This window comes from Canis lupus, chromosome X (genome assembly GCF_011100685.1).
Source record: "Canis lupus familiaris isolate Mischka breed German Shepherd chromosome X, alternate assembly UU_Cfam_GSD_1.0, whole genome shotgun sequence".
Lineage (NCBI taxonomy): Eukaryota > Metazoa > Chordata > Mammalia > Carnivora > Canidae > Canis > Canis lupus.
Window position 1 is genome coordinate 66493175 of NC_049260.1, and position 17639 is coordinate 66510813.

The 17639-nt window shown below is 34.6% G+C and overlaps 1 protein-coding gene across 3 annotated transcripts in view; it reads right to left on the minus strand.

The window, feature by feature from the left end:
- POF1B (POF1B actin binding protein) overlaps positions 1–17639 on the minus strand; it is a 108959-nt gene that overhangs the window by 51369 nt on the left and 39951 nt on the right. For all 3 annotated transcript variants that reach the window (XM_038587818.1, XM_038587816.1, XM_038587815.1), the window contains exon 6: positions 15546–15728. In XM_038587818.1, the coding sequence (XP_038443746.1) occupies positions 15546–15728 (183 nt within the window). The remainder of the gene's footprint in view (positions 1–15545; positions 15729–17639) is intronic.

Here is a 17639-nt window from a genome sequence, read left to right on the forward strand (position 1 = left end):
ACTTCAAGGCTCTATCCAACAAGAGGACCTAACAATCATGAATATCTATGCCCCAAATGTGGGAGCTGCCAAGTATATCAATCAATTAATAACCGAAGTTAAGACATACTTAGATAATAATACACTTATACTTGGTGACTTGAACACATCGTTTTCTATAATCGACAGATATTCTAAGCACAACATCTGCAAAGAAACAAGAACTTTAAATGATACACTGGACCTGATGGATTTCACAGATATTTATAGAACTTCATATCCCAATGCAACTGAATATACATTCTTCTCAAGTGCACATGGCACTTTCTCCAGAATAGAACAAATACTGGATCACAAAGCAGGTCTTAACTGATACCAAAAGATTGAGATAAGCCCCTGCATATTTTCAGACCATAATGCTTTGAAATTAGAACTAAATCACAAGAAGAAGTTTGGAAGGAATTCAAACACGTGGAGGTTAAGGACCATCTTACTAAAGATGAAAGGGTCAACCATGAAATTAAGGAAGAATTAAAAAGATTCATGGAAACTAATGAGAATGAAGATACAACCATTCAAAATCTTTGGGATGCAGCAAAAGCAGTCCTGAGGGGGAAATACATCGCAATACAAGCATCCATCCAAAACTGGAAAGAACTCAAATACAAAAGCTAACCTTACACCTAAAGGAGCTAGAGGAAAAACAGCAAATAGATCCTACACCCAGCAGAAGAAGAGAGTTAATAAAGATTCAAGCAGCTCTCAACGAAATCAAGACCAGAAGAACTGTGGAACAGATCAACAAAACCAGGAGTTGGTTCTTTGAAAGAATTAATAAGATAGATAAACCATTAGCCAGCCTTATTCAAAAGAAGAGAGAGAAGACTCAAATTAATAAAATTATGAATGAGAAAGGAGAGATCACTACCAACACCAAGGAAATACAAACGATTGTAAAAACATATTATGAACAGGTATACGCCAATAAATTAGGCAATCTAGAAGAAATGGACGCATTCTTGGAAATCCACAAACTACCGAAACTGGAACAGGAAGAAATAGAAAACCTGAACAGGCCAATAACCAGGGAGGAAATTGAAGCAGTCATCAAAAACCTCCCAAGACACAAGACTACAGGGCCAGATGGCTTCCCAGGGGAATTCTATCAAACGTTAAAGAACAAACCATACCTATTGTACTAAAGCTGTTTGGAAAGATAGAAAGAGATAGAGTATTTCCAAACTCGTTCTATGAGGCCAGCATCACCTTAATTCCAAAACCAGATAAAGACCCCACCAAAAAGAAGAATTATAGACCAAAATCCCTGATAAGCATGGATGCAAACATTCTCAACAAAATACTAGCCAATAGGATCCAACAATACATTAAGAAGATTATTCACCATGACCAAGTGGGATTTATCCCCGGGATGCAAGGCTGGTTCAACACTCGTAAAACAATCAATGTGATTCATCATATCAGCAAGAGAAAAAACAAGAACCATATGATCCTCTCCATAGATGCAGAGAAAGCATTTGACAAAATACAGCATCCATTCCTGATCAAAACTCTTCAGAGTGTAGGGGTCGAGGAACATTGATCTGCATCTTAAAAGCCATCTACAAAAAGCCCACAGCAAATATCATTCTCAATGGGGAAGCACTAGGAGCCTTTCCCCTAAGATCAGGAATGAAACAGGGATGTCCACTCTCACCATTGCTGTTCAACATAGTACTAGAAGTCCTACCCTCAGGAATCAGGCAACAAATAGAAATAAAAGGCATTGAAATTGGCAAAGAAGAAGTCAAACTCTCGCTTTTCACAGATGACATGATATTGTACGTAGAAAACCCAAAGGACTCCACCCCAAGATTGATAGAACTCATTCAGCAATTCAGCAGTGTGGCAGGATACGAAATCAATACCCAGAAATCAGTGGCATTTCTATACACTAACAATGAGACTAAAGAAAGGGAAATTAAGGAGTCAATCCCATTTATAATTCCTCCGAAAAGCATAAGATTCCTAGGAATAAACCTAAACAAAGAGGTAAAGGATCTATACCCTAAAAACTACAGAACACTTCTGAAAGAACTTGAGGAAGACAGAAAGAGATGGAAAAATATTCCATGCTCATGGATTGGAAGAATTAATATTGTGAAAATGTCAATGTTACCCAGGGCAATTTACACGTTTAATGCAATCCCTATCAAAATACCATGGACTTTCTTCAGGGAGTTGGAACAAATAATCTTAAGATTTGTGTGCAATCAGAAAAGACCCCGAATAGCCAGGGGAATATTGAAAAAGAAAACCATAGGTGGGGGCATCACAATGCCAGATTTTAGGTTGTACTGCAAAGCTGTGGTCATCAGGACAGTGTGGTACTGGCACTAAAACAGACACATAGGTCAATGGAACAGAATAGAGAATCCAGAAGTGGACCCTCAACTTTATGGTCAACTAATATTCGATAAAGGAGGAAAGACTATCCATTGGAAGAAAGACAGTCTCTTCAATAAATGGTGCTGGGAAAGTTGGACATCCACATGCAGAAGAATGAAACTAGACCACTCTCTTTCACCATACACAAAGATAAACTCAAAATGGGTAAAAGATCTAAATGTGAGACAAGATTCCATCAAAATCCTAGAGGAGAACACAGGCAACACCCTTCTTGAACTTGCCCACAGCAACTTCTTGCAAGATACATCCATGAAGGCAACAGAAACAATCAACAAAACTAAAAGACAGCCTACAGAGTGGGAGAAGATATTTGCAAATGACCTATCAGATAAAGGTCTAGTATCCAAGATCTATAAAGAACTTATGGAACTCAAGAGCAAAAATACTATCCAATCATGAAATAGGCAAAAGACATGAACAGAAATGTCACCAAATATATAGACATAGGCATCAAGCACATGAGAAAATGCTCCGCATCCCTTGCCATTAGGGAAATACAAATCAAAACCACAATGAGACACCACTTCACACCAGTGAGAATGGTGAAATTTAACAAGACAGAAAACAACAAATGTTGGCAGGGTGAATGTTGCAGTGAAACTCCGGGACACCTACACCCTGATGTTTCTAGCATCAGTGTCCACAATAGCCAAATTGTGGAAGGAGCTTCGGTGTCCATTAAAAGATGAATGGATAAAGAAGATGTGGTTTATGTATACAATGGAGTATTACTCAACCATTAGAAACGACAAATACCCACTATTTGCTTCGACGTGGAGGGACCTGGAGGGTATTATGATGAGTGAAATAAGTCAATCAGAAAAGGACAAATATTATATGGTCTCATTCATTTGGGGAGTATAAAAATTACTGAAAGGGATTAAAGGTAAAGGAAAGAAATGGGTGAAAATATCAGTGAGTTTGAGAAAGCATGAGAGACACCTAACTCTAGGAAACAAACAAGGGGTAGTGAAAAGGGAGGTGGGCGGGGGGTTGGGTGCCTGGGTGATGGGCACTGAGGGGGACACTTGGCGGGATGCACACTGCGTGTTATGCTATATGTTGGCAAATTGAACTCCAATAAAAAAAGTTAAAAAAAATACCATCTACCATAGTACCTGAATATAGTAAATGCTAAGTAAACATTTGTTGCAAGGTAAGTAGTAAGTTGTTTGTTATAAAGGATGAAATTGATGCTAAATGTTAAGTATGATAGATGGAAAAGCACTAGCTGGTAGAGGTGTTTTAATAAAGCATACTGAACATGGACTTCAGTGAAACTCTGATCAAGGTTTTGTTTGCTACTTTTTGGGGTGTACGTGTGTGTGTGTGTATGTGTGTGTGTGTGTGTACACTTTTACATGCTATAAAATGAGATGATTTTTTCACTCCCAACCACGTGAAAAAACGTAGGTGGTTTGGATTGCCATTTTACAATGAATACAGGTGATTGAATCTGTAAAATTTTGTGAAAGCTTACATTATTCTTTCTGACTAGAAAATAAAATGTATGATATTTTCCTATAGTACAAGTAACTGTCAAGACTTCACGAAGCTTTTTCTCATGGGCAATGGAAACTTTGTCACTAATCAGGTTTTCCCTTTTTTCTTTTCTATGGTTTTGAGAAAGCTCAGAGTGATGATTTTAGCCTGGTTTTCCTAATGACGTGGAACGGTATGGTCTGCATGTCTGTGTACTCTTTTCCTTCTGGTGTTATTACTCCATTATATTAACACAGTCCCTGACAGCTTTTTCTATCTTATTACCTCTTATTTGTTCTCTTAAGCTACTCAAAATTCTTTTTTTTCTCCTTTTTTGTATTGAAGTGGGATATATATCAAAGAAATCAATATTAAATGAATATGCATTTTTTAAAAAATAATTTCTTGGTAACGCCTTTGTTGCTAGCTTTTTCTCCTTTCCACTTCTCTGTCACTTCTATATCCTGCCATTCTTTAGTATATAATTTATTCAAGAAATGGAACCACATCTTTATGTAAGGTAAGCCATTGGAGGAGGAACTTACTATGTATATGCAGTAGCTCTTTTAATGTAATTTATCTTCTATTCTAATTTTTCTTTCTTAAACCAAAGGCTCTAATCTATGCCCACAAACCACATGCAGGTTTTAAAAGATCTCAGTGGCATGATTCTTTTCATTCATTCAGCATACATTTATTGAGAACTTACTAAGCATTATCCTAAAGTACACTTCTAAGTGCTACTGAAAAATATACATAAAATACTATCTTCTCTCTTAAGGGTTTATGGTAAAAGACCATAAACATATGTATCTAAATAACTTTAATGTAAGAGATTGACCAATTAGTAAGGGCTATAAAGAGAGTCACAGATCACATACTAAGGGAGTTATAAGAAGGAAACCTAACTTTCAGTTATATGAAGGAGGTTATACATAGGAAGAATCTTCAGACTATGACCACTGATTAGGTTTAGAGTGACAATAAGGAAAGTAAAAGTAACGTTAAATTCCAACTCTTTTGATTAGGGCAGTGGAAATATTAATGAAAATAGGGGACATAGAATGAAAACCTTAGGGAGTCAGTTGGAGGTGACTGTGGAACAGCCAAGTAGAAATGTCAACTAGTCCATTAAAAATGATGAATTAGAGCTGAGAAAGAAAGTTTTGGGAGATGTTCATGTAAAGATAATCATATGAAGGTGTCCATATAAATGTTGCATAATTCGAGATTTTATATCTTATAGTCAATAGAGGGAGTAGAGAAAGGAGAAGGAAATCATGGATATGCCCTTTGGGGAAGACCACCTGATGAAAGAACAAAGAGAAGCCTGAGAAAAAGACTTAGAAGCAGCAGGACAGTATAATGGGAAGAAAAAATATCAAGAACAGAATGGATCAACAATGTTGCAACAATATTTGCTGCAGAACTGGAACAAGAGAAGAACAAAGAAAAGGAAATGGAATTTGTGACTTGGAGGTCAATAAAGACAAGTTTAGGAGCAAGTCAAAACTAGAATCTGCTTTTTAAAGTGTTAAGGAATGTGTGGGTACTGAGAAAATGGCCACAGTAAGCATGCTTTCCTCCTTTAGGAATTTTTCAGGTTGAAGGGAATGAAAACATAAGCCAACAGAATGAATGGTAGAGTTGCTAAGGGAGTCACTTTAAAGACAAGGTTAAATTCTTAATTCTTGAAAATCAAAAGAATCAGAAGTTTGCAGCAAATAGGGAGAAAATTTTCAGTGAAGTGGGGCATTGAAGGAGTTTTCATAATGAACTCAAATTGTGGTCTTGAACCAGTAGTATTAAGACAATCAGGGTACTCTGAGATATAAATTATCCAGTCCTAGTATTTAAACAAGCCCTCAACTGATTCTGATACATTATAAAATTTGAGTTTCACTGGCCATTCTCAGGAAAAGGTAAAACCACCTGCACAGAGGGAGAGAACTGCAGTAGAATCCAGAGAATGAAGATGGCAATTAAGATAAGTATTAGATATTGAAGACTGTGGTAGCAAGTCAATTAGAATTAATTAAAAGGAATGTCTAGCAACAGAGAGAGTTCAGCAAGATAGAGACAATCTGTTCTAGACTAAATTGGCCTAGTTTGTGGACTTTCTTTAGCTCACAGAGAAATCAAAATCTAGAGGCAGAGAAAGTAGATGGTAGCTACCCAAAGTAAGGGGTCAGCAAAATGACAATAGCAATCAGAGAAGGCAATACAAATTTTAAGGGTTTCTAGTAAAAAACATTGTTAAATTGGATGACAGTGGAGTTTAGCCTGGCTTAGAACTGAGGGCTGGAGAGCTTGGTGAGGGTGAAGTTCAGTAGGAATGAGGAAGGAGATGAAGTAAGGAAGTGATGATAACAGAAACAGACATTAAACAGTTTCAAGTGATGAAGTTCAAGGAGCAGCCAAAGTCTGTGAGGGCTGTAGTGGAAATTAAGAAATTGAAGGTGATAAAGAGCCATGAGGACAGAGTGTGGGGGAATATCACTGATACGAATGATGAAGTTCCCTTAGTTGATTCCAGGGCAAGAATCAGCAGGAAGTGGAGGGAAGATTGTAACCTACCAATGAAACTGTCAAAATATGGGGAGAGTAACTAGGTTAGTAGATAGTGACAATTCAAGCTGAAAATTATGCTGTGTATTTTTTGCAGGGTTTTATAGAGAGGAGACAGTTGATCAAAAAACCCAGACCGAGTGTGTAAAATTGTTTTGAGAAAATAATTAGCAATAGATATACAAAAAACAAAACAAATAAAAATTAGGGAATTATTAACACCAGCAAAGAAAACCAAAAACAAGACAGTTGTATTAATAAAAGAAGCAAAATAGTATACAAATTGGTTCAGCAGTAAATAATATTTTCATAGCATTAATAATATAAACACTGAATACTGGTTTAGCAAAAAAATGGGGATTTAACTATATAGGGATGATGGAAGGGATGGAAAGGGATGGAGCATTAATAGAACTAAATCCTTATGTACCTGAAATTATCAACAGATAATATACAACATTGATACATCAAGAAGTAGCATAAGAAATTGCATATTATATAGCTGTATGGAGGTAAATACCAGAAGAAAAAGCTAAGAGTTGAAAATTGTTGTCTCTGGGGAATGAGTGTGCATGAAAAAAGTTGGATGAGGATGCTAAAATATACCTTTTAGTACCATTTTAATTTTTAAGCTATATACATGCATTACTTTGATTTAAAAGAATAAAAACTGTTCTTTTTTAAGTAACAATTCTTGTTTGCCACAAAACAGTTTAAAAGGGCACCAGTGTAGGAAGTGGCAGGAGACAGATAAAGGTAGAGTTTGAAAAAGATGGACCCAAAACAGATATGGATTAAATTTTTGGAAAGGATAAGCATGGGATAGAGGTTTGGGCAAAATAACCCATTTGCAAAAATGGGGATGGAAAAGGCGAAAAATATGAAAAGGGATTTAACCACACACATTTTAATGAGAGAGGAAACAGGCAGGTCTGCTCAGTTTATTGAGTGAACCAGCCCAGAGAGTCCATCATTAGTGAATGACTTATCTTAAATAAACATTGTAACAAGATTCCTGTATACTTGCCAGAAAAAAACACCTGACATTAAGATCTGTGCTGTTTTGATGTTGAGAAAAATTGAATCTTCAAATGATGGGAGAAAAGCACCACAAGTTGGAGTATTTTCATTGGCAATAGCCCTATACAAGTGGGCAGAACTATTCCTTTTACATCTGCCCATGACTCCAAAAGTTTTCTCAGCATCAAGCCATGTGGAAAAGAGTTGCACATATAATATATGTAGTTTAGTTTTTCTTATAAATTCCACCTGTATGATAACTTGTAAAATGTGTTTAGCTGATCTTTTCCTTGTCGTTAACATATGTAAAATTATCTATTTCTTGCTAATGTCAGGAAATGACCACAGCACATTATTCTTAAGGTCTCAAGGAAGGAAATGTGATTGCAAAAAAAAATGTAATTGCCAATGTTTTGAATTTGAAACCAAAATGATGATGTTTCATGGAAAACAACAGAAATTAGTTTTATAAAAAATATTTTGAAGCCAGGTTTTTGGACACTTGATTTTTAAAAATATTTTAATGACTTTTGCTTCGTGGAAAGAATTTTAAAGGTGATTTAGTTTCATTTAAAAATATTATTACATGAGCACTGAGTATTATATATAAGTGATGAATCACTTAATTCTACTCCTGAAACTAATATAATATTACATTATATGTTAACTATTTGGAATTTAAATAAAAACTTGAAAATAACAAAAATCATCTTAAAAATGTAAAAAAAAATAAAAAATAAAATTATCATTATAGTGGGAACCAATTTCTTTTATTGATGTTTTGAAGGATTTGGATCCTGGGGTTGGAAAACAAAGAAGGCCAGAATCGAGCATTTATTTGAGCATCTACTATGTATTTGGCTCTAAGCTGAATACTTCACATATTTTTTTATATTTAATAGAATAGATGGGGAAACTGAGGTTCAGTTAAGTCAATTAACTCAGTCTAGTTAGATCAATTACCTAAGATCTTGCAATTTGGCAGAATAATCTTTTATAAACCCAAATAATTGAATGGAAAGTCTATGTTCTTTTCACCTTACTTTTTTAAAAGATTTATTTATTTATTTTAGAGACAGAAAGAGAGAGTGCAGCAGGGTGGGGCAGAGGGAGACGGAGAGAGAAACTCAAGCCGACTCCATGCATGGGGTTGATCCCACAACACTGAGATCATGATCTGAGCTGAAACCAAAGGTCAGGTGCTTAACTGATTGCACCACCCAGGTGTCCCCCACCTTATATATATATATATTTACATATTCATCTCCATGTTTATTGCACTATTACTCCTTTTTTTGCATATTCACCTACATGTTTATTGCAGATAAGCTAAGTGTCCACTTATGGATGAATCAATAAGATGTGGTACATACACACAATGACACATTATTTAGCCATAAAAAGAATGATATCTTGGCATTTGTGACAACATAGATTGACCTTAAGAGCAAGATGCCAGTTGAAGTAAGTCAGAAAGAGAAAGGCAAATACCATATGATCCCATTCATGTGTGGAATATGAAATAACAACAAAACCCAAAAAGCTACTTTCAGAGAGTGAAGAAATTGGTGGAGGTGTAGGGGCAAGGTTGGGTGAAATGGATAAAGGGGTCAAAATGTACAGACTTTCAATTATAAAATAAATAAATCACAGGGATGGAATATAAAGCATGGTGAACTACAATTAACAATACTATATTACATATGTGAAAGTTGCTAAGAGAATAGATGTTAAAAATTCTCATCATTAGAAAAATGTAAGTGAATGATGGAAAGTGACAGATGTTAATGAGACTGATTATAATGATAATTTCACAACATATGTGAACATAAATCTATTATGTTACACACCTGAAAAACAATATCATATGTCAATTATACCTTAATTTAAAAAACTATAATGGCCACTGTGCTCTTTTTCCTTTAATTAATTTTAATTATTTACTTAATCACATTTATGTTTTTATTCTAGCTACTTAACATATAGTGTAGTATTGGTTTCAGGGGTAGAACTTAGTATATAACTTAGTATATATAAAACTTACATATAATACCCAGTGTTCATCACAACATGTGCTCTAATAACCATCACTCACTTAGCCTATTCCCCACACATATCCCCTCCAGCAACCCTCAGTTTGTTCTCTATAGTTAAAAGTCTCTTATGGTTTGCCTCCCTCTCTCTTTTTTCCCTTCCCTTATGTTCATCTGTTTTGTTTCTTAAATTCCACATATGAGTGAAGTCATATATTTGCCTTTCTCTGACTGACTTACCTTGCTTAACATAATACAGTCTGGTTCTATCCATGTCACCACAAATGGTAAGATCTCATTCTATTTGATTTGATCCTCCTATCCACCCATCAGACAATGGATGTTTGGGTTCTTTCCATAATTTGGCTATTGTTGATAACGCTGCCATAAACATCAGGGGGCATATGCCCCTTCAAATCAACATTTTTCTATCCTTTGGGTAAATACTTAGTAATGCAATTGCTGGGTTATAGGATAGTTCTATTTTTAACTTTTTGAGGAATCTCCATATTGTTTTCCAGAGTGGCTGTACCACTTTGCATTCCCACCAACAATGTAAGAGTCTTCTCCTTTTCTCTGCATCTCATTAACATCTGTTATTTCCTGAGTTGTTTGTTTTAGCCATTCTGATACGAGTGAGGTGGTATCCCATTGTGGTTTTGATTTGTATTTCCCTGATGATGAGTGATGTTGAATATCTTTTCACGTGTCTCTTAATCAACTGTATGTCTTCTTTGGAAAAGTGTCTATTCATGGCTTCTGCCAATTTTTTAAAATTGGATTATTTGTTTTTTGGGTGTGGAGTTTGATAGGTTCTTTATAGATTTTGGATACTAACCTTTATCAGATATGTCACTTGCAAATATTTTCTCCCATTCTGTAAGTTGCCTTTTTGTTTGTTGATTGTTTCCTTTGTTGTGCAGAATATTTTTATCTTGATGAAGCCCCAATAGTTAATTTTTGCTTTTGGTTCCCTTACCTCAGAAGATGTATCTACTAAGGAGTTGCTTTGCTCCATGTCAAAAAGGTTGCTGTTTATGTTCTCTTCCAGGATTTTGATGGTCTCTTGACTCATATTTAGGTCTTTCATCCATTTTGAATTTATTCCTGTGTAAGGAAGTGGTGTAAGAAAGTGGTCCAGTTTCATTTCTCTGCATATTGCTGTCCAGGTTTCCCAACACCATTTGTTTGTTTTTTTTTTTTTATTATTATTATTTTTTTATTGGTGTTCAATTTACTAACATACAGAATAACACCCAGTGCCCGTCACCCATTCACTCCCACCCCCCGCCCTCCTCCCCTTCTACCACCCCTAGTTCGTTTCCCAGAGTTAGCAGTCTTTACGTTCTGTCTCCCTTTCTGATATTTCCCACACATTTCTTCTCCCTTCCCTTATTTTCCCTTTCACTATTATTTATATTCCCCAAATGAATGAGAACATATAATGTTTGTCCTTCTCCGACTGACTTACTTCACTCAGCATAATACCCTCCAGTTCCATCCACGTTGAAGCAAATGGTGGGTATTTGTCATTTCTAATAGCTGAGTAATATTCCATTGTATACATAAACCACATCTTCTTTATCCATTCATCTTTCGTTGGACACCGAGGCTCCTTCCACAGTTTGGCTATAGTGGCCATTGCTGCTATAAACATCGGGGTGCAGGTGTCCCGGCGTTTCATTGCATTTGTATCTTTGGGGTAAATCCCCAACAGTGCAATTGCTGGGTCTTAGGGCAGGTATATTTTTAACTGTTTGAGGAACCTCCACACAGTTTTCCAGAGTGGCTGCACCAGTTCACATTCCCACCAACAGTGTAGGAGGGTTCCCTTTTCTCCGCATCCTCTCCAACATTTGTTGTTTCCTGCCTTGTTAATTTTCCCCATTCTCACTGGTGTGAGGTGGTATCTCATTGTGGTTTTGATTTGTATTTCCCTGATGGCAAGTGATGCAGAGCATTTTCTCATATGCATGTTGGCCATGTCTATGTCTTCCTCTGTGAGATTTCTGTTCATGTCTTTTGCCCATTTCATGATTGGATTGTTTGTTTCTTTGGTGTTGAGTTTAATAAGTTCTTTATAGATCTTGGAAACTAGCCCTTTATCTGATATGTCATTTGCAAATATCTTCTCCCATTCTGTAGGTTGTCTTTGAGTTTTGTTGACTGTATCCTTTGCTGTGCAAAAGCTTCTTATCTTGATGAAGTCCCAATAGTTCATTTTTGCTTTTGTTTCTTTTGCCTTTGTGGATGTATCTTGCAAGAAGTTACTATGGCCGAGTTCAAAAAGGGTGTTGCCTGTGTTCTTCTCTAGGATTTTGATGGAATCTTGTCTCACATTTAGATCTTTCATCCATTTTGAGTTTATCTTTGTGTATGGTGAAAGAGAGTGGTCTAGTTTCATTGTTCTGCATGTGGATGTCCAATTTTCCCAGCACCATTTATTGAAGAGACTGTCTTTCTTCCAATGGATAGTCTTTCCTCCTTTATCGAATATTAGTTGCCCATAAAGTTCAGGGTCCAACACCATTTGTTGAAGAGACTTTTTTCCATTGGATAGTCTTTCCAGCTTTGTCAAAGATTAGTTGACCATATAGCTGTGCGTCCATTTCTAGGTTTTCTATTCTGTTCCATTGATCTATGTGTCTGTTTTTGTGCCAGTACCATACTGTCTTGATGACTACAGTTTGTAATATAGCTTGAGGTTCAGAATTGTGATGCTTCTAGCATCGCTTTTCTTTTTCAAGATGGCTTTGGCTATTCAGAGTCTTTTGTGGTTCCACTCAAAATTTAGGATTGGTTGTTCTAGCTGTGTGAAAAATGCTGTTGGTCTTTTTTTTGCTATTGGTATTTTGATAGGGAATGTATTAAATGTGTACATTGCTTTGGGCGAAGTATAGACATTTTAACAATATTTGTTCTTCCAATCCATGAGCATGGAATGTTTTTCAATTTCTTTGTATCATCTTCAGTTTCTGTCATAAGTGCTCTATAGTTTTCAGAGTACAGATCTTATATCTCTTTTGTTAGGCTTATTTGTTTTCACCTCATTATGCTATGTTAGTTAAAATTTAACTCTAAACACAAGCTAAAAATGGGCCAACCTGTAGTTTTAAAAGAGCATGATTTATTATCTGCTCTATAACTCTTTAAAGAGACTCTCCACTCATGTGGAAGAGACATTTAAATATCAAGGAGCCTAGTTGAGAGAACTCATTTTCTTCCTTCCCTTATCTATGGATCTACACAACCAGATTACCCTATCCTCTGACCGGGAATGAATCCTATGTAATCCATGTAAGTGGAATTACTAGCTTTACACTTCCCAGGTAACTATCTTGTTTTCAGCAGGAAAACCAGAAGTATTTAATCTATACGAAAAAAACTCCAATATTTAACAAAGCTACATCAGAATCTCAAACTGAGGCATAAATAATAAAATAAAAAGTAATACATTAGTTATTCAACTCTTCCCATTTTCTAAATAGACAATATCTAGTCTGCTCAAATATACTATTAGTGTAGTAAGCTAGTGAAAGGATATCATAGCATCATTATTGCCACTACACAAGATTCTTAATCCTGTGATATTGTTTCCATCTCTGGTAATTGTTCCTCAGTTCATTCCTACTGTTATTCTAATTTAAGTTGTACAATTGAGAAAGCTTCTAATAATCTCTACAAATCTTTCTCTGTGGAATTTTTATGTTGTAGACTTTATAGTTTATAAAGCACTTTCAACATGGGTTTATATTTAGACATTACATCAACCCTGTGAGGTAGATATTACTACCTAAATTTTTTGGGGGGAAGTAGTAGAAGATTTCCTTTTTTTTAGTTAAGAATGAGAACAGTTTAATATTTCTTAATATTAAGGTAGTCCTTTATCAATAGTGTAAACATAAATAGAGCACTGGGCTAAGAGCCTGTCAATAGAGAGGTATTGGTGACATAGCAGAAAGTAGACTAGCTTCAGAGAAGGAAGAACATAAGAAAGTTTTTGAGAGATAAAAAATTTTAACCAAGTTTCAAATAAATTTCAATCTCCATACTAATAATAAAAAGTTTAGAACAAGATATTGCTACAACCATATGTTGCTGTCTAAGATATGGTCATCTTCTCACTAAAGAATCAGTTTGAGTGGCATAGTGTACTTTACATTATGAATTAAAATTAACAAATGTCTTCAAAACATATGTATATACCCAAATGTAAATACTTAGAATTTTTTATTTAAATTCAAACAATTAACATATAATGTATTATTGCTTTCAGAAGTAGAGGTCAGTGATTCCTCAGTCTTTATAATACCCAGTGCCATTACATCACATGCCCTCCTTAATGTCCATCATCCAGTTGCCCCATCTCTCCACCTCCCTCCCCTCCAGTGATCCTCAGTTTGTTTCTTAGGATTAAGAGTCTCTTGTGGTCTGTCTCTCTCATTACTATCTAACTTCTGAGAGAGCCAGTATTTATTAAAAAGACACACTTGAAAGGCACAGAGCCTGGGACTGGAACCCAGTTCTTCCTTCTCTGAAGCTGGTCTACTTTCTGCTATGTCACCATACGTCTCCATTGACAGGCTCTTAGTCCAGTGCTTTATTTATGTTTACACTATTGATAAAGGACTCCTCACATCTCTCTTTATGAATCCTGGCTCCACTATATGCTAGCTGAGCAAATATTTGCAAGAACTTATGAGCGATAAGTATTTTGTGATAAGGAAACTGAAACAAAGCAAATAATTAGACTAAACTGTATAAAATTGTTGCCATTTGACAAACATTAACCTACTAAAAATGACCATTTTAAATTATTTAACTTAATAAATGTTTCTAATCATTATTATCAATCCATTTATTTTTTTCTTAGTGTAATGTTAGTGTTTATTTTTTTGTATATTTTTTATTGGAGTTCGATTTGCCAACATATAGTATAACATCCAGTGCTCATCCCGTCAAGTGCCCTTCTCAGTGCCCGTCACCCAGTCACCCCTTCCCTCCACCCATAATCAATCCATTTAATGTAAGAAGTTCAACACCATCTGAACTATATTTTAGAGTATCTTAGTTAACAATATTTCCATTCAAGATATTCAAAGAAAATATAATTTTAGGTTCTTTAGGGTGTAAAAATATGGACTTTAAATATTTTATGTATTTTTAGTGATATGGCCAAAGTACATATTTCAAAATTTCAGTCCTTAGAAATAATCTCATATATAATTAATATAAAACAATCAAATTCTTATGTGGGCTGTCTCCTTCCTATTTTTTATTCTTTTCCTTCTATCTTTTAATAAGATCTGCCTATGAAAGAGATCAATTTAAGCAAGTTATTCCTTACTGGGAAAAAAGTCCTGAAAAAATACAAATGATGACTGATTTCTCACTGTTTAGTTATTGTTGTTAGTTTTACTGAGATACAAGAAAATATTTTTTCCTTTTGCACTTGTGTAATAGATGTTTCCAAAATTCCAAAGTCTTCAGAATATAAATTAGTCACTGATGATTGTATCCCAAGAGATTTCTCCTTAGCAACCAAGTTTTAGTTTCTATTTTGTTGATGTAATACACAATAAAATGTATGCATTTGCTGACTTAATACAGCATATTTCATAGAATGCACATAGGAATTCATTGACAGCTTGTGAAATGTAATCCTTAGCTAATATAATTTCCAATTCATTGTCCATTTAAATACCATGCCTCATGAAAATATTTAATGTGGCACAACCAGCGAATCCATTTTAAAACTGAGGATCAGCTAGAAATTAAGTATTCATTAATCTGTTTATAACTTTTCTCATAGATTTAATGCATTAATAGACCTGAATTATTTTGTTTTCTGAGAGGAAATAGAAAATTTTGTTTTAAAAATGCCATAAATAGCTCAATATTTTGAAGAAAATTCAATGTGGGTGCCTATATAGTGGTATGAGAAGAATTTAAGAGTGTTATTTCAGTTTTATAAAAAAATCAGCTGATTGATATTACCTGATCATGTAAATAGCTTGATCCACTATGGCACAGTTCATTTCCAGTGTTTGTAGAAATTGAGTCACTTCCTGTGACGGTTTGGATTTGTTGGCTAGAATGAGATTGCTGACAGTGCGCAGAGTGGACGATCTGGGGCTGTCGGACAATGTGATGATGGCATTGGACCCGTGGATAGCATTCCTAAAACACACATACATGCCAAAATAGCCACTGAGAATAAAAATTACTAATCAAGAAAAACCAACTGAATCCATTTTTTAAAAAATTTAATGTGTTCTTTCACAAGACAATTCAAGCTCTAAGATTTATAGTTTTAATACGTGAGATGTTATTTTTTCAAATTATTTCATTGGGGAAATTGTATTGCATTCTATTTTCGTTTGATCAGGTGGCTGTTACCATCCAAATATTTACCTGAATCGTCTAGAGAATTGCATGTTCTTATTAAATTAACATTCCAGTTATACTTAACACTAAAACTATAATTAATATTAATGCTAATTACTCTGATGATCCAACAGGCACTTCAGCATCTAATTTTATAATACTATCATACTGAAGATGCAAATAGACATAAAATTAGAAAATAACATAATGCAGTGATTTTCGATATCAGGAAGCATATTAGAATCACAGTGGGGACAGACAAAACTCATGCTTGTGAAAATCAAGCGAAAATATTGGAAAACTGTAACTGAAGCTTCAGATACAGAAAGCAAGGATTCTAACTGATTCTACCCCTTACTCTGTGATCTTGGGAAATTACTTTATCTTTATGAGTCTCAGTTTCTTCATTTGCAAAAGTGGAGATAATATGTGTCTCATTGGGTTGCTGTGAGGAATAAATGAACTAATGTTTATAAAGTGCCTAGTATAAAGTGGGTAATAAAGACTTATTATCATATTATTTCATTATTATTGTCATCATCAACTTAATCATCATCCACCCCACTAATTTTGCAAGTGGAAAAAAACCCCTGAAGTCCAGAGAAGTAAGATGCTTTACTCATAATGACATGACTAATTCTTGGAAAAATTTGGATTGGAATTCCTGATTTCTAGGTCAGAGTTCTTTCAGAACATAACAATGAATTTTTACTGTCCTCAAAATAGTCTGGAACTTGTTGTTCTTAAACTAAGTCTTTACTATCTGCTTATTTATTTGTCATGGCTTTTTTATGATAAAGTATAGAGGACAGAATAAGAAAAGCTATCAGGTTGTTTCAGTTTTGAGAATTTCAGGTATACTTGAATTTCCTATATTAGTTTGTTATTATTCTAGTTTGATAACAGGCATCTAAAAGCCAGTTTTCAAAGAAAAACATACTCTATTTTGAATCAGAATGCTACATTCAAGCACGTGCATTTAGCTTTGGAAGTATAAATTCAATGCTCTACTTCCTTTGGGTAGTGGAAAGCTGACCTGCATTAATAAAGCACATCAAATTTTATATTTTTTATGTAGAACAATTTTCAACTATATTAAGTGAATAAAGCAAGATGCATAAGTATGAATATACTATGCTCCCTTTTGTATAACATTTAAAAATATATAAATATGTATATATTTACAAATATACACAGCTGTTTTTAAATGCATAGAGAAAAAATATCTTAAGAGTGACAGACCCTAAGAAGAGGAACTGAGAGATATGGGGGTTATTCTGTATGTTAGTAAATTGAACACCAATAAAAAATAAATTAAAAAAAATAACAATAAAAAAAAAGAAGAGGAACTGAGAGATAAGGGGGCTAGGATAGAGAGGCTTTTTTAAAACCACTGTATATATTTTATTTTCTTTTTGTATTCTTTTTGTACTTTCTATGCTTTGAAATTTTTAACATGTATACAAATTATCTTTTTATGTCTACAAAAATTATTTTGAAAGAAAGAAAAACATAAAAGAAACATTTTGCAAATAGAAATTGCCTTGGTAGTCACTGATGATAAAGGTCATAGAATCTGTTCATAGACTCATTTTTTCCAGATTCTTTTCAAATATGACTCACTTTAGAAATATGATAGCAATCCAATCATGAAATGGGCAAAAGACATGAACAGAAATCTCACAGAGGAAGACATAGACATGG